Source organism: Molothrus aeneus, chromosome 3, assembly GCF_037042795.1.
Source record: "Molothrus aeneus isolate 106 chromosome 3, BPBGC_Maene_1.0, whole genome shotgun sequence".
NCBI classification, from domain to species: domain Eukaryota; kingdom Metazoa; phylum Chordata; class Aves; order Passeriformes; family Icteridae; genus Molothrus; species Molothrus aeneus.
The window spans coordinates 57,105,420-57,130,669 of record NC_089648.1 but is presented as its reverse complement, the minus strand read 5'-3'; the positions used below and the strand labels follow the sequence as shown (position 1 = coordinate 57,130,669).

The window sequence follows — 25,250 nt, the reverse complement described above, 5'->3', positions numbered from 1 at the left end:
ATGTGCTACATCCCTTGACAGCTAATGTTTCCTTCCTCTATACTACTCTTAGGATATTGTTAGAATCAATCAAATTTATGGTGAAATCTCCCCCAAAGATATTCCAGTTGATAAAACCAACAGCTGGATGAATGCACAGGTACAGAGCTGTGTAGATAAATGGGCATTCCTGTCAGATTCCTGTCAATTGTCTCAGTGTGGTGCTAGAGCAAAGGTTGAAGCTTTGGTTGCACGTGGGCTTGTTTGAGGTGGACTACCAATAGTGAGACTGGCATGAGGACTCCAGTACAAATCTAGAAGTAAAATCTCATGTCTACTTATTCTTCTATGTAGTGTCTCTTCTTGCAGTCAAAACAGAACCCATGAACAACAGTGAAACAGCAACAACAACTGGAGATGCATCGCTTGACACTTTTACTGGGTCAGGTAAAGCCATAATAAAATGATGTTTTGTTAGATGCATATTAATGCAGCATTTAATAACCATCACTAATGAACATTTGCATGGAAGCAATCTTTACAAAGCTACTATAAAATATTATAGTATTTTATACCTAATAATAATAATAGTACAAATAATAATAGATTTTTCATTTTTGTGAATGCAACTCAGCAATTTATGTGAGGTGTGATCTTAAAGAATGCCTAGTAATGATGCCTTAGACCACTGCTATTTGCAAAAGCCTCAAAATAATACTGTTATTATGGTACTGTAGATCTTTTTTCTCAGCGTTAGTCTTGTATGATATTAGGGGAAAAAAATGGGATTGTATTTGTAACAGCCATGCTAATTTGAGCAGTTTCAAATCTTAAGGTTTATACCTCAGTGTTAATCCTTTTACTCCTATTAGCAGTGTATTACTTTAAACACTGACCAGATTGCCATGTTAGTCTCTTTCCACTAAGATGAGCTACTTTCTTTCCAAGAAAATGGTTTTACTTTAAATAATAATAGGATTCAATTACTTCTCAAAAAATTCAAACAATGATTTAAGTAGAAATTATTAAAATGTGATGAACTGTGGAAAAGTACAGATAATCAGCCTTCTAATCATTAAGTTGCATCCTGCTAATAATAATATTAAAAAGGAGAGGAGGAAGAAAAAGTTTTGCATCTGGAAATAAGAGTTCAGTAATGGCCTGACTGAAACAAAACACCAAAGCCATGAATCACCACTCCACACTGATGCTACAGTTACTTTGGTAGACTTAGGTAGTCAAGCCTTATTTAAAATATTTTGGAGATCACAATGTTTCTGTGTAATTAATATTTTTAATCAGGTTTTGGAATTGTCTTTTAGCCATCAGTTAAACCCAAAAGTTAATTATTCAGAAAAGTATTTATAACTAATCTAATGTCTGAAGAAAAGGTATTTTGTGACTTTTAAAGTATTTATGATTTCTGATTAGAAAAATGTACTCATTTTGATTTTCATTGTCCTCATTATAATTATACTGAGGGGAACCTCAGCCTAAAGGCTAAAAAGTTCCATAAAAATTAAACAGTTTAGGCAAATATTTAGCTTTTCTTTTTTGCTCCGTTTTCACTCAATGCTAAAAATTTATTAGTAATTATTACAGATCATAAAATATCCAATTCCGTGTAGGATTTTTTCATTGTTGGTGATGTTTTATCGGCTTCTGCCATGTATTTAAGGCAGCTGAGTTTTATTCTATGGCTAAGGCAATATTGGAGTGCCAAGAATTGCAGCCTTCAGCTCAGGTTTAGATAACTAAGTAACAGCTTGATTTCCCCAGGTGCCACTCAGCCATCAGCTTCCACTGACTTCAAAAGAAGTCTTGAGATCTCTACACTTTGGATGTTTGGAAAGTTGGTGCCTCAAAAAAAATTAAAAAAAAGGCAGGAATTTGAGCTTTGCATAATCCTTTTTTGCCTGTTAAGCACCTGCATACTCAAAAGAAATACGAACCTGATTCTCAGTTTAGTGCACAAACTCAAGCAGTAAATGAGTACAGTCATTCTCAGTGGGAAATCAATAGTCTGCCTGTCTGGGTGATGTGCAGTCTTCATCACCAGAGCGAGACGCAGAGCTGCCCTGATAATGCACTCGGCCTTTCATAAAGATTGAATGTGTTACTTCTGTGCTTGCCTTTTACTTGTACTCCAAAATCCTGTCCTGGAACTGAGCAGAAGGCTCAACAAGCCATGTGGGGTGTAAAGCAGTCATCTTTGTCCCTAATGACCACTGTAAGTGATGGTCAAACAGATTGTGTCAGGTACAGGACAGGAGAGACAGATTAGACTCCACAGAAAACTGCTTCTGTGAACTGTTGATTGAAAAGATAAAGCACATAGATCTCTTGAATTTAGAGTGGCAGCTCTCCTGGGATTGGCAAGGCCCTGTTCAGAGGTGCAGCCCATGTGTTGCAGCTCATGCTCAGGGCCCTGTTCCGCTGTGCTGGAGAGCTGCCCCTGGGAGATCCTGTGCCTCTGGGCATGGGTTAGCCAGGTGAGCAGTCCCATTGTGCACCCCCCTTCCTCCTCCTCCTTCTTCAAAGAGCAGCAGTTGGTAATTAGTGTCCTCAGTTTGCAGCTCTGTGATTCTGCAGCACACTCCCACTGTGGTGGGTATTCACAGGACTGGGAGAGGTGCACAGCCCTTAACTGAGAGTTCCATGCACTGAGAATTTGTTGCAGCTGCTGTACTTTAATACTGTGTATATATTGCTTACAACTGTGGATTGATTGAGAACTGTTTTATCATTTTAGTGGAGTGGAGAGAGAGGTATTTGATGGTCTCATTGTTTTTACTTAGTATTTATTACACACAGGGTATAGAATACAGTGTATAGGTATAGAAAACAATTTCTGAAGGCTATGAAGGTGAACTTAGGGAATGTCACTGCTGTTTGACCTACATTTGGTTCCTTTGTGCATAGAAATAGTGATGTTACTTAAATGAGGTCCTTTTAACCTAACCTTTTTGCACAGAATTTTCCAGATACGTAATGAAAATATACAAAACTCCAGCCCATATTAATATACTGAACGCAACACATGCTATTAAAACAGCTAATGATCACTTAAATCCTCCACAACCACCTTGGCCATTTGAACTAAGAGAGTAACTGGTAAGAGCTGGCTGTCAGCTTGCCCCCTCTGTGAAACAACATTAATGGGAACTGGAGAGATCAAGGGTCTTATACCTGCCCTGAAGGGCATTCCTCTGGTAATTTCAAGTACTGAGGTCCTAAGAATATTTGAGTTTTTCAGAGAAGAAACAATTTTGTTTTGTTTTGTTTTTTAACATAAGCACCACAAAAGAGCATTTAGCCCCGTTCATATAATGCCTATATAAAGGACCACAAAACCCGTAAGACCCTGCCTCCACCAGCTCCTCCACTGCCAGCAGTCCTCAGAGAAGGGATGTCAGGAGGGTATCCAGCAGCCAAAGTTGTTAAAGTTTGATAACCCTTAGAATTAGCAGTTTCATCTGTCAGAATACAGGTGTGGTCTGCAGGCTCCACTCGGTCACAGTGTTCTCTTCTGATAGGCCTTACACCCTGAAATGTTTCTCAAACATCTCAGTTTGTAGTGGACAAATTGCAGGGACAAGCTACAGATAAACAGTGAAAAGAATGGATTTTTTAGTCTTGCCTCTTTCTCTTCCTTACAACTGGATCATCAGGGAAAACTGGGGATACAAACAAGGAAATTTAAAACCAGACACATTCCAAAAGTATTTTATTTTCTTGTCTGAATTTTAAAAATAAGGTATATGCAGAAAGAATGAAAAGGCAGGCAGGACAGTTTTTGCTGAAAATCATTAGGTTTTGATAGCTCAAGTGATTTAAATTAATAGTAATTAATTTTTTTTTGCAGTTTACATAAGGTGGAGTGGCATGGTAAATGTGCTTTAAGCAAAGTGATTAATTGATTGAGCTCTCATCCAGCAAATGATGGGACAAAAAGTGAAGCAATATGGCTAAAATGATCCAATAAGCCGATAATGGATCACAAAAGTTCCTTGCCCTGAGAATCACCAAGGTCACTCTGCTGCTATTGCTTGTCTTTAGAAAGGTCACAGAGCTACAACAGGGAAGATTAATTACTCATCAACCCTGAAATAACCAAGAGCATTCTTTGGAGTTCTATGAACCAGTTACATTGATAGAAACAGCTATAGGTTTGTCTGACTCTGGGAATAGCTGCCTGCACATGTAGCAGATTGCTCTAAACCACAGAAAGGCATTCTCAAAAAAACCCTCAAAAACAATATCCACACAAAATGAAATTTATCAGATTTCCATTACAGGCAAACCCTCAATATCTTTTCAAACAGCAACTCTTTTATGAAATCTAATGGCACATGTTTTAAAAGTCATTATCCAATTCTTTACTTTCAAGCCATACTTAACTGCACATTTTAAAAATAAGTTAATTGTTTTTCTTCTACTGTATTTTCCTTTTAAGTTCTACACATTCTAAATGCATTTGAACTATCTTTAAAAATATGAAGTTCTCTGTGTGTTCAAAGCAGTAGATCTGAGAGACATTAATTAGGGCTGGATGTAGAAATGTATCATGTTTCATGAAATAGTTAGGAACCTAAACCTATTTGTCACTTATAAAATTCAGAATGTTCATTTCTACTACCATTATGAATAACTCAGGAAGAAGGTACACTTTGAAGTACAACTATGATTGATTAGACTAAAGAAATTCCAGTGCTTCATTGTGTACTACTTTAATCTTTTGAAAAGTGAATGAACAGCAGATGGCCTAATAAAGACACTCTGTATGTTTGCCCAGTATGGATTTGCTCTGAAGGGATTGGTTCAACACTTTAGAGTACATATATTTGGAATACATTTGTCTTAGTCAAGACAGATGGCTAAAGGAAAGGGAAACTTCCAAACACTTGGAATTAATCCAGTGTGAGCGCTGCTTCTGGATGAAATTTTAATGGGTTATGACTATTGTTCTGTTAGCTTTCTTGGAGAATGCAGCTGTGAATAGTATAGATACACACCATTTGGATGGCTACTGAACAGGACTGTTTATGCATACTTTAGAATAAAAATGCTGTTGTTAGGGGTTATATTCTAGTTGTCCTCTTTTTAAAGAATGGTAGTTGCTTTCTAGTGCTCAATCCAGTATCTTCCATCACCTAAGCTAACTAAAATTAGTCACAACCATATGAAACATGGTTTTCCTAAATTGAACTTCTTGTTAATGTGAGACTATAAAGGTATGTGTATGTTACTTCAATCCCATGAAATATGTTAGATCTCAAGATTCATTTTAACTACCCCTTTTAATACAACTTGCAAATTTGAAAGATCTACAGTGTGTGGTGATGTATGAAATACATGCCTCTGCAATATACTCAGAAATGTGTTAGTCAAGTTGAGAAAGCGTGACACACCCATGCTAACTAAAGAGTTCTGCACAACAGCAAAAGATTTGGAAGTTTTTAATTTTTTTTTAAGATATTGTGGTTCTGGTGACATCTGCTTCCTTGAAAAGCTGTCCATTTCAATAGGCTTCTCTGTTAATGTTTCTGCTTTAGTTCACACTGTGTGGCTGTGTGGGTCTCATGGTGTTTCTAACTGCTGTACTCTTGTTTTCTGTTTTGCAGTAATAACAAGTAGTGGCTACAGTCCCAGATCAGCGCACCAGTACTCTCCACAGATATATCCCTCCAAGTTAGTGTCTGCACCTCTTCTAGTCTTTCATAGACCTTGGCTGTGGGCAGTTTTGTGGTTTGTTGCAAACAAGTGTTCAGCAGGAGAAACAGAGAAAAGGAAAATTCTTAAGCCATGGTACTGGCTCCGGTACTGGCTCCCTCTCCAACTTTTTTTTCCTCGTGTGCCTACAGAGTAAGATCCTGCTTTGTGCAGTATTACTGCACAAGAAACACCCTTGAATATCAGCACACAAACAGAAGTAAAATAATCAGACTGCTGAATTCTCAGACATCAGCATTTTAACAGCATGTGCAGGGAATATATTCAGATATATTTTGGAGAAGTCAGTTTATATATAGAAATCACAATTGCATGCACAAGTTGCATACTGGGGGGTAACCCTGTCCCTGACCCTTCCAAGGCCAGCATTGCCAAACGCTTCCAAACATTCCACAATCATGAACCACCCTTTCCTTGTCCCTCTCCGATATCATAAGATTTAAAAATCAAATAAATTGGATTAGCTTTTAATCTTATTCTTTTTAAGCCAACGTATGTTGTTAGAAATAAAAAATTTCTTCATGCTTTTTTTTTTTTGGTGGGGGCAACTGACTCTTGGGCAATCACACAAATCCAGGGGTGGGAACTTTAGGAAGAAACACCAAAGATGTATGAAACTGCTGCAGTTGGCAGTATATTAGTTTGCTTGTCCTGTGCACAAGGGTTCTTGATTCCAGTATGCCACCTGTTTGTTTCCATTTATTTGATACAGCTATCAGTGTGACTTTGGTACAGAGAAAACATTGAATCTAAAGATTCAATAGCCAATTAAGCTCTTTCAAGTTTGTTTTTTTTTTTAATAAATTTGCAATCTTATGATGGTAGCCCAAATTTATTAATACAGAAACTAGGTGCCTGAAGTAAGAGCCATCATCCAATTTGAACAGGTTTTGGCAAACTATATTAGGTACTTTTGGCCAAATACATTACAAGGTTTAATAGAATTTTCAATCTACTGTTACAATTTTTTGGCATCTAAATTAATGAGTAATCCTTTTCTGATAGTTAAATGCTGCCAACTGTACTGAATTAATTAGAAAGAAAAAAAAATTTAAAAATTGGAATCTGAAATTTAGTCATGGCTTTTAATGGCCAGGTTTCAGTTAGAGTAATTCTGCAGAGTGTGTTTATTCAACTCTTGGTCCATAAAGTCTTACTTGACTTACAAAACAATCCAAGAAAAATGTTTCTCTGTATATTTTTGCAACTCTGGAGGGCAAAAAATTTAAACTTGATTTTATTCAATCTCTCTATAAAACCTCAGTGTTCACAAATAAAAGACCATTTTTATTTCCATTCTATTTTCCTAGCCCATATTTTCCGAACATTTAAAGCCCATCTGGTTACCAAAGTACTGGTGTCAGTATTTTTTATGCTGCTCTCCATGGGTAGAATCCATCTCCCATTGAAGCTAGAGGCTACATGTCTCTTGAAGCAGAACCTACACAGATGACATAATGTACTAGCTTCAACATTCACCTCTGTGTTTCCTCTATTCTTCCAGTCCAAGTTTCCCTCCACTGGATTAAAAACCTGGGGAGGCTTTTCTAATTGAAGCATTCTGATCTCAGCTGAAAGATGTTAAATCCACATAAAGACATGCAGCAGTGACACAGCCCACCTAAAAGTGGACATGGTAGCTTAAGAATTAAATTGTAATGACGGGACAGCATAAAATATTCACTGTGCCTTGGGGAATGTGGGACGGAGTGTCTTTCAGCTTATTCCAGTGGGGGATGGAATAAATCCCAGAAGAGGAGCAGTTGGCAGAATAATGAACTGCCTTTGGACATCTTTAAACCTTTCTCTTTACTTTATTGCTTGAATCAACATACAAAGTATTTGTTGCCACAGTAATGCTATTTTTCCTGATATTTAGGCCCTATCCGCACATTCTTTCTACACCAGCAGCTCAAACAATGTCTGCCTATGCCGGACAAGCGCAGTATTCGGGAATGCAGCAGCCCGCGGTCTACACAGCCTACTCACAGACAGGACAGCCCTACAGCTTACCCACCTACGGTATTGGACCACTTCTTACTTCACCTTGCCTACAAATAAAAGCAATGCCGACTGCAATGCCATTTTTGCTTTCTCTTTTTTGTTTTCCCAACCGTAACAAAATATTTTAAAGAATCAGTTGAAAATTAATTTCTTATACAGATTTGGGTGTAATGTTGCCAGGCATCAAGACGGAAAGTGGGCTCTCGCAGGCCCAATCTCCTCTGCAGAGCGGGTGCCTCAGTTACAGCCCAGGGTTTTCCACCCCACAGCCAGGCCAAACACCCTACTCCTACCAGATGCCAGGTGAGTAGCCACCTCTAAAATTTAAAGCTACATAGTCCTTCCCAGAGCTAATAGGCATATGTGTAGTCATTTTGATCATCTGTCACTTCAAGATCTGGGCATGGAATGCAGTCCCTGCTTGAGCCTTCTTTTGGATTTTTTAGTGGAGTGAAATGCACTAATTTTTTTAGTGGCAGGACTGGAACCCTTGTTATATTTACTAATATATAAAAGCCTCTTTTCCTTGTTTTTATGTTCCCAAGTATAATTTGATACATATTGTTCCTGACATAATTTGATACTTGTTTCTCCTTGGATTAACATAATTTTTTAGAATTTCTTCTTAATTGATATTTACTCTTTCATTTACTATTCAGTTAATAATTCATTGATTACCCTCTGGTCATTGATAACCTGTTTTATTTGAATAATTTTTAAGCTTCTTATGCAGTGGGTAATCTTCTGCATATTACAAACTGCAATATGAATCATCTGATTTATGTTGAAAACAAGGACATGCCTCATTACAGATTGATTAAAAACACCCGGATATAGTCTTTTGAAAAGGTTTTTGTTTCGCAAACATAACACTAAAGTATTAGAAATGAAGGCAAAAGAGAAAAACAGTGTTTGAGAAGAGGTGAGAATGCAATAAACTGAAAAATGTTGCTAAATTGGTGAGATGACTTACTGCTGATACCTTCCTTGCATAGTGTGGAGAGGAATGTATGCCTGTATATGTGGAAGTATTTAATTTCTTTCAAAGTTTTATTACAGTGCTTTATACTTCTAGTGGAAAATAAAAGTGGTTTTTTTTTGTTCTGATTCCTCTACATCTTAGCATGGAATATTCTAATTATAATTTTATTTTGATTCACTAACAAGTTCTCACAGATAATTGTATTTCTTAATTTTAGGTTCTAGTTTCACACCATCATCCACTATTTATTCAAACAATTCTGTTTCAAATTCTACAAACTTCAGTAGTTCACAACAGGTATGAATATTACCGTTTTTATTTGCCAGTTACAAAAACATTTATATAACTCAAGGGATAGCATGTTATTTTAATTTAGATCTGTTATGTTGAATGAGACTCACTGTGGTTTAATGCTATTTTCTGTGGAAAATTATCAAAATCTTACTGGAAGCCTAGTTACATATTTTAGCATTTAAATATTTCAGCAGCTTCCCTGTAGTCTTCTAGTAAATATCTTTAAATTTAAATTCTTAAATTAAAAAAAAAAAAAAACAAAACTAAATGAAGCCTTCAAGGTACTAGCAAAAGTCATATGAAAGTGCAGTTAGAAATATTTGATGGGAAAAAATTCACTCAATACTGTCCTTAACTGAGTGCTCTGCTGCATCTGCTGTTTCAGGATTATTCTTCATACACAGCTTTTGGCCAAAATCAGTATGCACAGTATTATTCAGCATCAACATATGGTGCATATATGACCTCAAACAACACGGCTGATGGCACTTCATCATCATCAACCTACCAATTACAGGACTCTCTCCCTGGCTTGACTAGTCAACCAGGTACAGATCTACATTCAGGTGAAAACAATTTTTGTATTTTATTCACTGTTTGTATAAAGGAAAGATTTCCATACTCAGCTGGCATGGGTATTGATATTTTATGTTTGTGCCTTTCAGAAAACTTTGTCATGTAAACCACCCAAAGTAAGCTTTTTTACTGTTTAGTTAGGAAACCTGTCCAGTTTGTTTGCTAATTAAAGAAATCTTTTTGCAGACTGAGATGGTTGTCTGTATCACTGGCAGTGGAACAATGCTGTTTCCACCTATACATTCTGAATTATTGCTGGGAAGAATTTAAAGCAAGATACCATTTTTCATTCAAGAGCACATGGGCTTTATTCAAATGTGTACAAGCCATGCTTGCTAATTCACTAATTTAAGTAACCAAGAACAGAGAAATTAGTTATTAGCACCACAAAGAAAAATTGTATTGGAATAGCTGAATTTGCAAGAAGAGCATTATCAGGAGACATGAGGAGGCTCCCTTTGCCTGCCCAGCCCTGCCCTCTTGTGCACAGCCACCACAGCACAGTAGGCTGCTACTTGCATTCCTAGGACATCCCTGGAGGGTAGTGGCAGTTTTTAATTTTTCTTCAGCGCTCTTAGAGCAGTCTCTTTCAAGGGCACCAGTTTCACTGCCCACCAGTGTGGGCAGTGTCTGCCATTTCTAAAAAGTCTAACAAACTGGCTTTTGATTAGGCTCTGAATAGGGGAGAAATTTTTGCTTAATCACAAAATCACCTTATTGCATAGATCTTCCTAACAACTGCAGCAACTTATTGAAAAATACAGTAGAAAGACTAATGTATTATTGTAATGAATTTGTACAAAGGAAAGGTAACACTGTTTAGAAAAGTATAAGCAAGGACTCACACATAATATAAACTGCTTGAATTTGCTAAAAACACTGGAATTTTAACTAAATTGGTTGAAATTTTTCCTACCCAGGTATTTTCCTCAGGCTGATTTTTAAGATGTAACAGTGCATGTGTTTGTGGGTGTACGTTTGGGGTGGGGTATGGATATGGATATGGATATGGATATGGATATGGTATGGAAGAGTGATAGGGAGATACATATTCCCTTGATTTTTGATGAAAAGTGCAATGTTATTCAGTAGTCTCAGAATGCAAATCTAGGAAGAAGCTAAAGGTAATGTGAAATCAAGTGAAATTTCAACAGGTGGAGGATATCTATAACAGACACAAATCATAGGTAAAGAATTTTTAAAAGAGTATGGAGTGTACTCACAAGTTACATGTTTTGATAACTGTTTATGTCCTGTGTACTTTCACTTGCTGCTTTGTTAGTCCTTCATATCCTTATTTGAGAAAATCAGACAGTTTCCCATGTTGTTTCTCCCCTAGGTGTCTGTTTCCTAGAAACGCTGTGTAAATGTATTGTGTATTTTTACAAGTACCATTAGTATTAAATAGAATTGGCAAAAAAAAAGGAATCTTAAGTGGTTTGAACATGTTGAAAAAGTATTGAAGGCTTCACATCTGTGAAACAGTAAAGGTTTTTCTTAGTTGTGAATTGTTTAAGCATATGAAGTTGTTCTCTTGTAAAGTAGGTTGTGCATCTGAGTTTAACAAATCCACCCCCATCTGTTCCTTACTTCTGTGAAGGGTTGCAGTGATCATGTGGCCCTCTGCTGAGAGTGAAACACCCACTTTGTGAATGCATGACATGCCTGTGCCCTTCTGTGTCACAGTAAAAATAAATTTCCATTGGTGAGGGGCAGTGTCTGGGAGATAATTTCAGATATCATAGATCATACTGCAGTTCTTTAGCACTCCTGTGTCCACTTGCTGTCAAACAAGTCCTTAAGACTTACTCCAACAAAAACCTGAGACTAAACACAGCAAGGCACTTAATTCTTCTGGCATCTCTACTAGCTTTTAATGCAAATATCCAATCAAGGCTCTAGTACTATTTGCATGTGCAGGATTTCTCATTTGCATAATAAACCCCCATCAGATCAAAAGTTAATACTACAGCTACAGCTACAATTTTATTTATTGACTGTGTAAAGAAAATGAGATGAAAATTGAAATAGACTTTACTCTTTCTGCTATTCATGACAAGCAATAACACGCTACAAGTCAGCAAAAAAAAGCCGGCCTCTAATATTGGAGCTGTCTTCTGGCTGCTCTGTCTGGTAAAGGTATGTAACAAAAGTCAATCCATAAGGAAAGTATGAAGGGGGCTCAGAAATTCATCCATTCCACATTTGTGTAATGCTCAGCTCCTTAAACCAGGGACTTATCTTCCGAGCTTGCGTTCAGTCTGCCTTACATTAAGATTTTTCAAAATGCACTCATTATGACAGAGTGTTTGTGAGATAAATGGGTGTCTCCTAGGGCACTTCATCTCAAATAGGGATAGCTCAGATGGACTGGGAGATGAGGTCTCAGGAGATAAGTACACTTGAGTATATTTGATGAATACATGAGTACATTTAATCTGGGGCAAATAAAGCTCTAGCAGAGAATATAGGCCTGGATAAAAGCTTCCTGTGAAGGCACTTTGCTATCATATATCCAGGGTTAGGGGAGGCAAATCACCACAGGATATTAGCTCCCATTCCATTACTGGGATGCAGCAAAGCTTAATTTGGTACCCACAACGAAGTTACCCTTTGCATCTTCTCCGGGAGACAGCATTTGGTTTTTATTCAGACTGCACAAACTCTTTTTTTCCTTCTTAAGTCATAGAACCATGTTTTAACAAGGAGGAGAGGATGTTCACATCATTGAACTAGAGGGGGGAAACAATGTCCTAGATATGAAAGACCACCTCCATTTGTAATGTGTAATTCCCTTTGTAACTTGGTGCTGTAATTCCCTGTCCTCTAATGGGAGCTGCTGCAAGGTCTCCACAGCATGAAAAGCTTCATATTGGACAAGTGTATTGGATGTGTAAGAACATCTGTGATGAAGAGGTCATTCAATATTCTGGTTTTAACATTTTCCTCCTGTTCTCTTGGATCACTGGCACTGCTCACAGTCCCAGTGGGAAGAGGTTATAAGGTATATTTATTAGGCATGTGTTGAATATTGAGAAAGCTAAAAAATTTCAAGCATTGTAATGAAAATTTCTGTCTATTATAAGCTGCAGTAGGAGCTGTTCATGATGTTAATGTTTTCAATACTCTTTGGTACTAGAATTTCTCACATTCTTTTATGTTACAGGGCTGAATTTTTAATAAGTTTTCATTTTGTCAGCATTGACCTCATTTCTAAAGCAAATAGAGGATAAGAAAAGTGCAGTTTCTCCTTTAGACTGCTGTAGGTAAAAAGCAAATCAAGCAATTAAGCCTACAGTTGTTTAAAAAAACAAGCACCACTGACTTCTGCAGTTCTAAAATAGATGCATACCTTGCATTCAAGTAAGAGACAGCTGCTCATTCTGATTTAGAGATTAGTGTAATGAAATAAAGTTGGCTTTAGATATCTAGATTTTACAAGGAATAGTGATTAGTTACGGTACTGATTAATAGATAATTATGCAATCCTGTACAGCATTGTCCCAAGCAGAAGCCTAGAGCAACTGGTAAGGGCTAATGCTAAATGAAAATTGGATTTATTTACTTCAGTTGTTGGGTAATTTCAGAGAAGATTTAGAAGAGGAGATTTTTTTTTTATATTTTATTTTTGGTAGATTAGAATAAACACAGTCATTGAGAACAGATGTTTTAATACATTACTGTGGAAATGAGTCTTGATTTTGTTGTAATGTGTTGAAGTGTTATAAATAAGAAGACTTTTGTGGTAAGAATGTAAACATTCATCTTCACTTGCTTAGTTTTTGCTTTTTCTTTCTGGGGGTTTGGTTTTGTACATTTTTTCCACTCGATCAGAAAAATCTAGGAAACTATTTTTGCACAGAGCTCTTGCACACTCAGAACTTATTTTGGAGCCATTGTAGGTTTTTGCTGCACAGGGATTCTGATTTGGATGCTTCTTATACATTTGTAATTACCCAAGTACATTTTGCTGTTCTTATGGGGAAGAGCCAAGATAATGTGATCCCTATTGATTGCTTCACTGCCTCCTGTGACCTTGCTGACATCAACACCATGCCGGGAATAGAAATGAGTAGTCAACAAGAACTGTCTACTCTCCCCATTCTTTAGGGATTTCTGCCTGTGTGTCTTGTCCTTTCTCTGCATATCTCTATGAAAAGTCATTTAACCTCTTTTACTAATGCTCAGCCCCCTTCACTGTCATGGTGACCCTCACCTGGACTAACTCCAGTTTGACAATATCTCTCTTCTACTTGGGGACCCAAAATTGCACATTTTTCCAGATGTGGTCTTGGAAGTTCAGAAGAGAGAAGAAAAATCAGTCTCCTTCATCTGCTGGACACTCAGTGATGCTCTTTAGTAAAAATGAAAAAAAAAATTAGATTCCAACTCAAAAACAGATGCATCATAGATGATTTTTGGGAAATGTTTGTATCAAGTATTAATTTATACTGCATATTTGCCATCATGAGCATTCTTAACAAATATTACCTGTGGCCCAGGAATGCTCAATTACAGGCAGCTCAAGGACGGTCTTGAATCAAAATCTGTACTAGATGTCAGATCAAAGCTATACCCTTTCCTCCTCTTCTGGAGAAAAATCAAATCATTATTAATAGGATAAATTAAGAAGGAGGTGTTTTTTGTCATTTAGCACTCAGAAACCTAGCCAAACTGCATTTATTTCTAGAAGTTTTGAAAGCTGAAGATGCTAAGCTTCATTAAATGGGTAAGTCAGGGATGGACTTGAGTGTGGTTAAGATGAGCTATGCCATACCAGGCCAAAGGCCCTCCCAGCACATCTCTGTGACAGCCCACAATGCCTCATGCTTAGAGAAAGACAATCAGAACACAGCAACTGCAACTTCATGCTCTTTCAGGTACTAACTGGAATATTGCATTTAATATTATGACTTTCCTCTGACAATTTATGGGCTGAGGTATGGTGAAGGAAAAAAGTGAACTTTACTTTACTTTACTTTAAAGAGCAGGTGACATGGGAGAAAGACATGAAACTGGAGGCTGCCTGGCTGTTCTGGATCGTGGATTAGTGCCAAAGTGTGTTCTGGTAAAAGTAAAGCAGGACTTGGAAATAAGTCTAGCTGAACTGAAAACATGGGAAATTAACTGTTTTAATTAAAAAGCACTTCATGTTTTGAGAAACCATTAGTATGACTTCTAAAATACCCCTGTCTTGGATATATTGATATTTTGCCTGGGCTCATATCTATTTGTGTATATGCACATGTATATGTGTCATTTAATTTTTATCTTATTCTGCTAAGGTTTACAGTGTTTTGTTGGTAAAGCCAAATGTGTGTGTGTGGCATCAGCTGATCCCATCTATATAAGAGAAACCACATTATCATTCTTTTTATACAATGTTTTTACATGTCTCTTGTCATTGGCATACAGACACGTTGAACTTTGAGGAAAAATAGTTGATTATTTAAAAATCCAGCACTAATTTTGGTTGCCTCTACAGGAGAGTTTGATACAGTGCAGAGCCCCTCCACGCCAATCAAAGATCTTGATGAGAGAACATGTAGGAGTTCTGGGTCAAAGTCTCGGGGTAGAGGGCGGAAGAATAATCCATCACCCCCTCCAGACAGTGACTTGGAGGTATGTCTGTGGTAATCGATGAATGTTAACGTGGAGGTTTCTTCTGATGAAGTGTAAATTCTGAATACTACAGCTGTGAAAATAGCTTAAAGCATTTTAGAGGACATTATGGACTCAGTCTTGCTAACTGAATGTAACAGAGAGTAGTAGCTGCTTTAATCTGCATGCACAGTGAGACTTTACTGTTCTGCATTACATGTCTGTCAGTTTCTTGTGCAATAGAACCACAAGCCTGTACTCAAAAGTGTCACATTTTCTTTTAGTTTTTGAAACAGGAAATCTCAAATGTATCCCTCTGCTTAATTACACGTATTTATGGATGCAATGGAATATCCAGCATCACCTGGCCATAGCCTTTTAAATACTTAGGCACCAGTTTGTGCTTGTGTTTGTAAGTTATATCAGCAGATTTCAGTGAGGCAGCTTACCTCAGTGAAGTTATGGCTGTGCCTTGCAGTGGCAGGAGCAGCAGGAGGAAGCAGAGTGCCTCTGTGTGTGTGTGTGTGTGTGTGTGTGTGTGTGTGACACTCCAGCTGTGGCACAGGGACACCAGGCTGTGCTGCCTGCCAGGGCCATGTGTCCCCTGCTGCCACCAGAGCAGCTCTGGGAGCCAGCAGCCCTGGCCTGCCCCACTGCCCTGCCTTCACTGACCAGCCCCGGATACAGCACAAGACAAAATTGTTGCTGGGACTTTGCTGGCTGAAAACTCTAACTTCTTATATTTCAGGGTTTCTTTTGGTTGGTTGGGTTTTTTTATTTGTTATTTTTACCAGTGAGAATCAAAAGGAGTGAAATTGAATTAATGAAACTGAGTTAAAATAATCTGTTATATACTACAGTATTATTTGAATTCTATATGGCAGTGGCAAATAGCACTTTCACCAAAGATTTTAGTTACACAGTAAAAATAAAAAGAATCTTGAATCAGTAAGACTTGCAGAGAAATATCTGAAAGTTCTGTTTATCCTTAACAATTATGTTTGACCCCCAGTCAAATTTCTGAAATCTGTATTACAGAGCTTTTGTGAAAAGCTTTTTAGAGAACAAATAAGACATAGTTGAAGAGTTAAAAAGTTACTGCCTTTTGACTTTTTACAATGCATGATACACTGTTATTGCTGATTTTCAGAGACAACCTGCTCAATTAATAAGTACATGGTTAAACTTTTAGAGTCAGTTGACTTTTAGTCTCCCTGGGTGGTATGGTGGTGGGACTGTGGTGTTATTTGTTCAATAATGTTTTCCTCTATTCTGCTTTCAGCGTGTATTTGTTTGGGATTTGGATGAAACAATCATAGTTTTTCATTCGTTGCTTACAGGATCCTATGCACAGAAGTATGGCAAGGTATGTGAGCTGTGAATTTTGTGGCAATTCACTGCAGCTATCTGGCCTGACTATGTACATGTTTTTCACCTCTATGTTCTTTATGGGTGAAGTTAGAGGTAAAGTGTACAGTAAACCCCATTTTCAGAGGGTTAATGTGAAGAAGTCTAGGAGAGGAATGAGACACAGCCCCTAAGTGCAATACATGAGGCAGGGCTGAAGCAGTGCTGCAAATAAGAGGAGAATTTATAGAGGAACAAGGATGAGGTTCCTGACATATGCTGGAAGAGACATTGCTGGGAGATAATAGATGAAGTGCATAAATGGAAAAAACTGACAATATCTGGAACAGTAGAGGAAGAAAGAATAAACTGGGCTGGTGGGTGAATTTACCAGGAAATTTCTGAATAGGATGTAAGAGTCTGACTTATTTCAATGCCAGCTGCAGATGTTGTTCTTTGACTCCCCACCTTTTTCACTGAATTTTTGGTTCCCTTGGCTGCTTCTGGGGTGAGTAATGCTGAGGAGTGAAACCCTCTCCCAAGTAGTTTTAAGCATCCTCTCCCCTCCAATGAGTCCAAAAGGAGTTCAGATCACAGAGCAGTGAGTGGGAGAGCAGGAAGAAGAGTGCGGGAGGCAAAGAGAGGCAGTGGCAAACTGCAGGAGCTCCAGAGCTGCTGCTGGCAGTCCAGGGAATGGCTCCTTGGACAAGGTGAGAAGGGTCTGGTGTGTAGCAACAGGAGCAGACTAATGGGAGAGGTAGAGCTAAGGGCCTGGATAAAACAAAAAATCAAAACAAATATGTGGAAGGAGGAAAATGGACGAAGGGGATGTCAGTATGTACATTTATTGTTTTCTCTGTGCTGTGCTGTTCAAGTGAAATTAATGCAAAGGTATTTCTTTTTAAGAACAAAATCATGTCCATGTTGTCTCAGATGTGGGGCTTGTTTAGCATGTTTTCAGCATCTTTATTCCAGCCAGAATCAGATGCTTGAGAAATGGATGTGAGAAACAGTACATTACAGAAAGGCTTTTCACAACCCCCTCCCCTACCAGTGGGTTAGAAATGTCCAAAGCCAGAACCTGTGCATTGTAACCAGAGAGGGTCCAGTCTTCCATGCAATCAACCTTTTTTGGTTATTAAAAAAGAAAGTTAACAGGAAAAGCCACAGGCCAAGTGCAAAATCTGAATTTCTGGAATGCTAAGATAAGGATAGGTACTCATGTCTTATAAAAATCAGCCTTCCTTGCTTTGCAGCTTCCCAGTGCCAGATCTGTGCACTTTTCAGTACTCTGTCAAAAAATCCTCTTCTTCTCTTTTTTGTAACAACGGTGACTTTGTCAGAACCATTTCCAATTAATAGTTATCAAAACAAGAGAGAAACCTAGCTGAACATGAACTTTTGTATTGCTTTGACAGTAGCCCATAGACTACCACAGGACTTGCTGAATTGTCACAGTGATGAAGTTATTTTCAGATAAAGTTATTCCTTTCAGTCTTTTTTGATTGTGCCCTTTGGATGTTTCTGTAATCAACTGTAACACATAGTTTTAAAAAACACAGCACATTTTGTAGTTCACAAAACATCTGTGGATAACTTTGAAAACTGTCTTGGAAACAGCAACAGAAATGTAATTTCTCTGGATAAATTAGTAATGGCATATTAACAGATAGTAGTACTGACAGCAGATAAAGTCTTATATAAACCAAAAGTGTCTCAAGGCTTAGTGAAATTAATGTAGTTATACTGCTGAGATCAGCATCAGTAAACAAATGTCAAATGCCATGGATGGCAATGAAGCAAAGGGTGCAGAATTACAGAATTCTTAAGTAATATCCTCTTTTTCTTTTTTTTTTTTTTTTTCTGATACTGATAGGTGACATCCACTCAAGTAGGTCATTTCCAGAGCCTATAAAATAAAAGTAGTAGACCTTTTCCTTCCTGCAGTGGCTGCCATTGCCATATTTACATAGAACTTGTGTGATGAGTTATTACCAGTGCAAGTCAAATATAAATATTGTTGACTGCAAGGGAGCTAGAGCAGTAGGAAAGGGAATACAGGAATAGCTTATAATGGATAGGCTTTAGCTTTTGCATGTCGTTGTAGCGTTGCCTAAATTTAAGGTGGGATGTGTCTCAGCCTAAGTGCCTAAGAGGTTAGAAATGGGAGAAGTGAAAGATCCCACAGATAGACTTCACTAAGCTCTGGTACATGACGTTTTTAGCACATATGGTCCTTATCTTTTCTGCATATTATTTCCATCTGTATACAAGGTCTTAATCCAGACTGAAGATGGGATTGTTATGAGAATTGGGTTGCTATGAGAGTAAATGCTCCAAGAATTGTGAGGTTGTCAGCAGAAGTCTTGTTATCACATAGGTCTTTCAAAATTTTTGAGAGAACAGTTTGTCTTGGATAAGGTGGTATAAAATTGTTGCCTTACAATGAAAAAAGAAACAGGGTAGTGTAAAATAGTGAAGATAGTAAATTATTTAACTGTGATGATTTGCTGTCTGATTTTAAAAAGTAAAGGCATCTAATGTCACGCAGATGCTCAGCTCTGAATACCATGTTCTTCCACATACATTTCATGAGCCCATTTTTTATTAAATAGTCAAGGAAAAAAAGAACCTTGCAGGACAAGCAGAATTTTCCCCTTCCCCCATTTTAAATTTTTTACATGAGAATAGTGTGTCGTTAAAGCAAACATTGCTTTAAGGAAAGGCAACTTCTTATACCAAGTGTTCTCACTTCATACTTAGAAGGAGTGAGATGCTGAGTTTAGAGCTAGTGGGAATATACAAACAGGCAAGAATATTCACCTTCTGTTCTTTCTCATGTACTCATTGACATAAAAACTTTCATTCCTTGTTTTCACCAGCTTATTCCTGGTTTTTTGAATACAGGGTGAAAAAAAAAAATCAGGAATTAGTCTTTTAATCTCTCTTTTTTGCTGCAGTTCAAGCTGCACAGGGATGCAGTGAGAGGAGGTGCAGCATATTATGGCCTGGCATAGGGATCCACATGTGAGCGCAGGAGCACTTGAGAGCTGCATTTGTATCTGGAAATAAACACTTTCAAAAGATTTCTACAGTTTAACAAGTGGTTGGAGCAGAAGAGAAAAAGGAAAGTCAAACCTGTATCTCCTTAGGCAAGGAGGGCTTTCATTGGCAGAGATTATTTGGAAGGCCTGGGTCCAGTAGGCAAGTTTCAGGTTGCCTTTTTGCCAAGAGAACAGCAGATTTCTGACTTACGCCTAAGGATTTATGAAGCTGAGAATGGACACTCTCCTTGGTATATACTTGTACAGCACTTTGCATGGAATGATGTCAAAATTTTCTAGGATAATTATTTGATATCAAAATTTTATAATAACCATGCTAAAACAGAGTTAGTGATTTGCTGAAGGATGTGACCTTAAGCACCTCTTTAAAAATGGGGCAAATTGCTGCTGCTTATCTGGGTGCCAGTAGAGTATAGCTTTAAACCCAACTGAAATGGAAGAGATTTGGCCAGAATTTGGCCAGTGTATCACTTCTGCATTTAAAATATAGAGATTTCCCAGGAGAATATTCCAGGCCTTGCTGTTGTCTACCTGTGGCTGTTTCTCTCTGGCTTTTGATATATTGGTTATTCTACTGGGCTAACATAGAAAGAGAATAAAAACTACACTACACCTGTGTTAGGTTTCAGGAAAGCTGTGCTGCCTTCCAGCAGTAAGATCACCTCTCACTTTTCCACTCATTTGCTCATCTGCATTGTACTTCATGAAACCAGTCCATTTCTATTTTTAATTACTTACTGCAGTAGCAAATTGTGAACATTGGCATTGGAGCTGTTACATTATGACTTGTGTGGATGATGATGGTTTTTGCAGCTGAGCACCAGTTGACAGATAAGGTTTTCTACAATGCTGAGCTCTTAAGTGAGCATTTATGGATGTGACAGGACATCTGTTAGGAGATGTCATCATCTCTTAAAAGTTTATGAGGTACATTCTTATTCCCTGTGAACAGTGTGTATTCTTTGTTCCATTGCATTCCAGTTATTCTTGCTGGTTGAAGGATGATTAAGCTGGAGTTTTTCTAGCTCCAAGCATTTATATTTTATTCATTTCTCCCAGGTCAATCCAGAGGGCAAGGATTCCCAGATTAATGCTGTGACTCAAAGTGCAACTGTTTAGAAGAAGAATAAAATTCCTTTGTGAGCTTAGAAGATGGAGAATGTGATTTCCAAGTGCAAAAATCAAAACAAATCCACACTTGATGATCATATTTGGCCATTTTTTTTGTAACATTGCAAATGACAGCTGTCAGGGAAGCCTCATTAACCTTCTCTAGAAGGTGCACTTTTCTGGAAAGGGCTCAGAAGCTTTTTACTGCTCAGTGTCTGCTTGTCTGCTCATTAAACAAAAAAGCTTTGTCACCATTAACATCCATAATGGCATTCCCAAATTCACTCCTAAATATTCTCTTGTCCACTTGTATTAATAGTGTATCTCTCATCACCTCCAGTTATCCTCTCCATTCACTCCCTCCTTGTCTGAGACATCTGAGTTGATTTTCCTACTGCCTTCTAGAGAGCATGGAACAGAAACTCCCTATGGAGTACGTGAGTTTTCCTTCATCAGCCACCAGCTACGGTTACCAAGAAGAGATGTGTTCTCTTCCTCCATCACCACCCACATGAATTTCTCTTGGGACAAATGTCCCCTATGAGAGAGTGAGGGCTGAACTTAGATCTAAGATTCCTACATAATATAGAGAAGTCTCTTTAAGCTAAGATATTGGTACTTAACATTAGCATTTCCACTTTTTCCTGAGGTCAGTTTTGTTTTAAGTCTGTGCAGGACAGCCGTCCAATGAAAATAACTCCTTAAAATTTTGCTTGTTTTCTTGCTTATTTTTAAGGCTTCATGCATGCAAATTCCTGTCACAATGAATCTATCTGGCAGTCTATCTCTTTGTTTTCCAAGGTTTGATTAAAGTCACTTTGGTGTTTGCAATTTTTTTCCCAAGAAATGAAATTATTTTCAACATGTGCTGAAACCTGACATTCCAAGACAGTATTAAATACATCTCTTCCACTAATGGACACTGAGCTTTTGGGGCTTTATTCCAGTTACTCTCCACTTGATCAAAACATTTCGCTATTGGTCCTCCCAAGATATTTTTATCTAGTCTCCCAGGAGGCATTCCAATGGATGGACCAGTCTGGTACAGAAGTCCACAGACAGACAGTCTGGCTCCAGTTTAGTGCCTTCATCTTAACATAAATAAAGTAACTTGTATTTAGGTGTACAGAAGTTGTGTCGCTGGTCTTGATTCTTCTGCACACTAATGATATCTGGCTAACATCATACCTCTGCAGGCTAAAGAGTTTTTCTTTGTTCTGTGGATTATCTGGAGAAAACTTCCCAATTTTTTATTAATCCTTTATTCCTCTATTGTGTGTGCTTGTGCAGAGTAGCGCAAAATACAATTTTGACAAAAATTCAGTCTGCCTCTTACTAAGTTTTTCAATTTGGTGTGCTAAGTTCTGTATCAACTGCAAGTTTCTTGCTTTCTTTTCAACACTCAGTCCTTTGTGCCATTTGAATCAGTCTGTAACTTCTGCTTCAGGTTGAAAGACAGTAAAATGATGATTGTCATGTTCCTCCATATTGTGCAAACACTATAAAGCCACAAGACCCTTAAAAATCTGCTTTCTTGTCTATTTTTTTATGTGAAGGAAAGAACTTAACCTGGCAAGAGCTGGATGGAACATAATTTTTAATTCTTGTTAAACAGTTGCAGTGCAAAATTTTGGCCAATTTATTAAGGGAAGAATTGTTCATATTTTGAGAATTCAATTCCAGCAATTCTCCCTAGCAGAAGTTGTACAGGGAGATCCCAGAGTGATTTTATGCTAAGCTGAAATGAATTCCCTTTGCTTTGCTTTATTTTATTCTACATACCATACCTAGCAATAGCCTTCTCATGCCTTTGTCAAAATAGGAATGTAGGAAATATAATTTTAATAGTAATAGTCAGGCATAACTGGCTACAAAAGTACTATTAATAAGAAAATCATAAGAGCTTTGTCACATTTACTTTTTTCAACTATACTAGGCAAGACAGGAAATTGTCATACATAGTTGGTAGTTTCTGTAAAAACAAATCAAATTATAACAGAAAACATTACAGGAAATTTCTGCATTCAAGTCTGCTTTTACCCAGGAAGGGGTAAAAAAGAGGCTGAGAATGAAATGTCTGAGATTCCAGCTTTGGAAGCACTCCAGTGAATAATTTTTATAAATAATAATGAGTTACCACCTGTGCATAAAATTATGCACATGCTTTAGTGTTCATGGGATTGAGGTAAAAAAGTGTATTGCAAATACTCTCTGCTATATTGTATCTAGAGAAAAAAGATTTACAGTTTACAATGCACAGAAAATGCAAATGAAAGAGACAAACACGTGCTTATATATGATGACATTTTGATAAAAGCATTATGGCTTGATGAGGAATCTCGTGAGTCCTGGGTATTTTGCTGATTTGTGTTCTCAGTGCCTAACATGAGTTTTGCTAATCTGTTAATGGTGTTCCTTAATCATCCTCTTGGAAATCTGACCTTTGCACTTGGTGCTGCCTTCAGCCATGTGACTTTCAAGTCCAGTTAACATTACTACAGAAGGCAGAATGGATAAAATTCTGTTCCAAATCGCATTTGTTTTTTGCTTCTGAAAGGTAGTCTAGATCAGTTCAAGGGTCTACATAAAAATATTTCCTTTCACTGCCAGAGAATTGGGTTTAACTTTGGATCATTACAACTTCTTGAACACTATTCTCCCCTTCAAGTATGAATTTTTCATGAGCAAGAGTCAAAGTATGTCAGTGTTTCAGATTTTACCATTAGTTATTAAGTGCTTGAATGCAGAAGTCATCTTTTATTTTGTCATTGCAAAGCCCTGGAGTAGTGAGTGTCTGATCCTGGTTGGGAAGCCTTTAATCCTAATGCTAACAAACGATATTTGAGGTTTTGTGAGATTTTGTTGCTACATGCTGGTAAATATTTAGACTTTAAATCTCAAGGTATTTAAGAAGGGATTTCTGAAAATTTGCTCATGTCAGTCAGAGGTTAAATGATGAAATATTTTTTTCATATTTTGATGAGAAGAGGACCGCATGTGTTTTAAAAGTCCACTGCAGTTGTGTTAAGCATAAAAAAGTTAATGGAACCCCACAAGCTCAGGCAGATGATTGAGGCGACAACCAAACTAATTACTAGGTGTCAGCAAAGCACCAGGGACTGTTACTCTAAACCAACTGTAAGGTAACACAAATCTGCTTTACCTCTCTCCTAGCAAACCCAGACAATTTGAATTCATTACCTTGCCTTAGCTGTATGCTTAATGCTCTCAGACAGTGTTATTGCAGATCAGGAGATTTGTGGTGTCTTGCTGAGGCAGAGCAATTTGAGAGTGTGAAAGACGACCTACAAACAAATGCCACATTTTGAATGAATCTTATCCAGGGACAGGATTCCTGTGTTTCATCAGCAATGAAGGGATCTGTAGCAAACAACAAACTTACATATGCTTTTCACAGGAATATGTTCCTGCATACATCTTTTATGAAAAGTGCTGTCCCTATTTCCAGTCTTCTTTATACTTGTTTATGTTTATGTTTATGGCCACCAGATTTTTTCCTGTCAGTTCAGCCAGTTTGCAAATTGCTCAGCTTTAAAAAATTTGATTTTTTAACATCCACAGCTCTCTGAGTTTTCTCACAAACAGGGGTTCAGCAGTGTCTTATTACAGCATGATATTAAAATAGCTTAATACTGAAAGGATTTCAGGGAAATTTCTTGCAGTGTTAATTTTTCAAAACCCTTTATATACATAAATTTTTTAAGTAATTCTTGTATAACTTAGAGGTATGTAATAGCTAATCTTGTTTTTTGTTTTTTAAGGATCCACCCATGGCAGTGACCCTTGGACTACGAATGGAAGAAATGATTTTTAATCTTGCTGACACACATTTATTTTTTAATGATTTAGAGGTAAGAATCAAAGGAATGCTAGCACCAATTCCTGATTTTTAACTTAGTGGCTCTGTTGTGCATTAGTGTTTATTGTGTGTGACATTTCTGCCTTTGTAGTTTTTGGGTTTGTCATACTCTAATCAGAGAGAGGTTATCCAGTGGCACTGACTTCCAATGGCACCAGAGTCCTTCTGTGAAACTCAGTGAGAGAAAGAATCTGCAAACTACCCATTCCTTTCTTTGTACATCTTTTTTGGTTTCCATTTGTGTAAAGCTGTCTGCTGTCATTTCCAGGATGGTAACATACATGCCTCACGTTCTTCTCTTGAAGTTCTCCATATTCATTTGCTTTCAGTGGGTGCCCTCATCTGACTAGAAGAGACTGTTCTTATCTTGAGCAGCCTTTTGGCTACAAGCCCCTGTACTTGTTGTTAAAAATTAGAATATTCTTCATTTACCTCAAAGAATGCAGCATCAGAGAGCTGGGACTGTGATAGATGTTCTGATCAGTGATTTCTCTTCCCAAGGTAACCAGGCAATCAATGTATTGTCACAATATAGCCAGGGAATATAATTTGGCAATTGGTCAGAAAAAGGAGAGACCTCTTCCTAGGAAGTGCCCCCTGTGGGCAGCTCACCTGTCAAAGGACATGGATGGACTCTCACAGAGAAAGTGGTCTGGGAAGCAGGCTTGTAGCTGAGCTT

General features: G+C 37.7%; 1 protein-coding gene across 1 annotated transcript in view; it reads left to right on the top strand.

Annotated features, from left to right (window-relative positions):
- EYA4 (EYA transcriptional coactivator and phosphatase 4) overlaps positions 1 to 25,250 on the top strand; it is a 137,974-nt gene that overhangs the window by 99,863 nt on the left and 12,861 nt on the right. Inside the window, exons 5-13 of the mRNA XM_066546996.1 lie at positions 334 to 426; positions 5,604 to 5,670; positions 7,592 to 7,734; positions 7,876 to 8,019; positions 8,916 to 8,995; positions 9,378 to 9,540; positions 15,054 to 15,190; positions 16,452 to 16,535; positions 24,474 to 24,563. Coding sequence (XP_066403093.1) covers positions 334 to 426; positions 5,604 to 5,670; positions 7,592 to 7,734; positions 7,876 to 8,019; positions 8,916 to 8,995; positions 9,378 to 9,540; positions 15,054 to 15,190; positions 16,452 to 16,535; positions 24,474 to 24,563 — 1,001 coding nt within the window. The remainder of the gene's footprint in view (positions 1 to 333; positions 427 to 5,603; positions 5,671 to 7,591; positions 7,735 to 7,875; positions 8,020 to 8,915; positions 8,996 to 9,377; positions 9,541 to 15,053; positions 15,191 to 16,451; positions 16,536 to 24,473; positions 24,564 to 25,250) is intronic.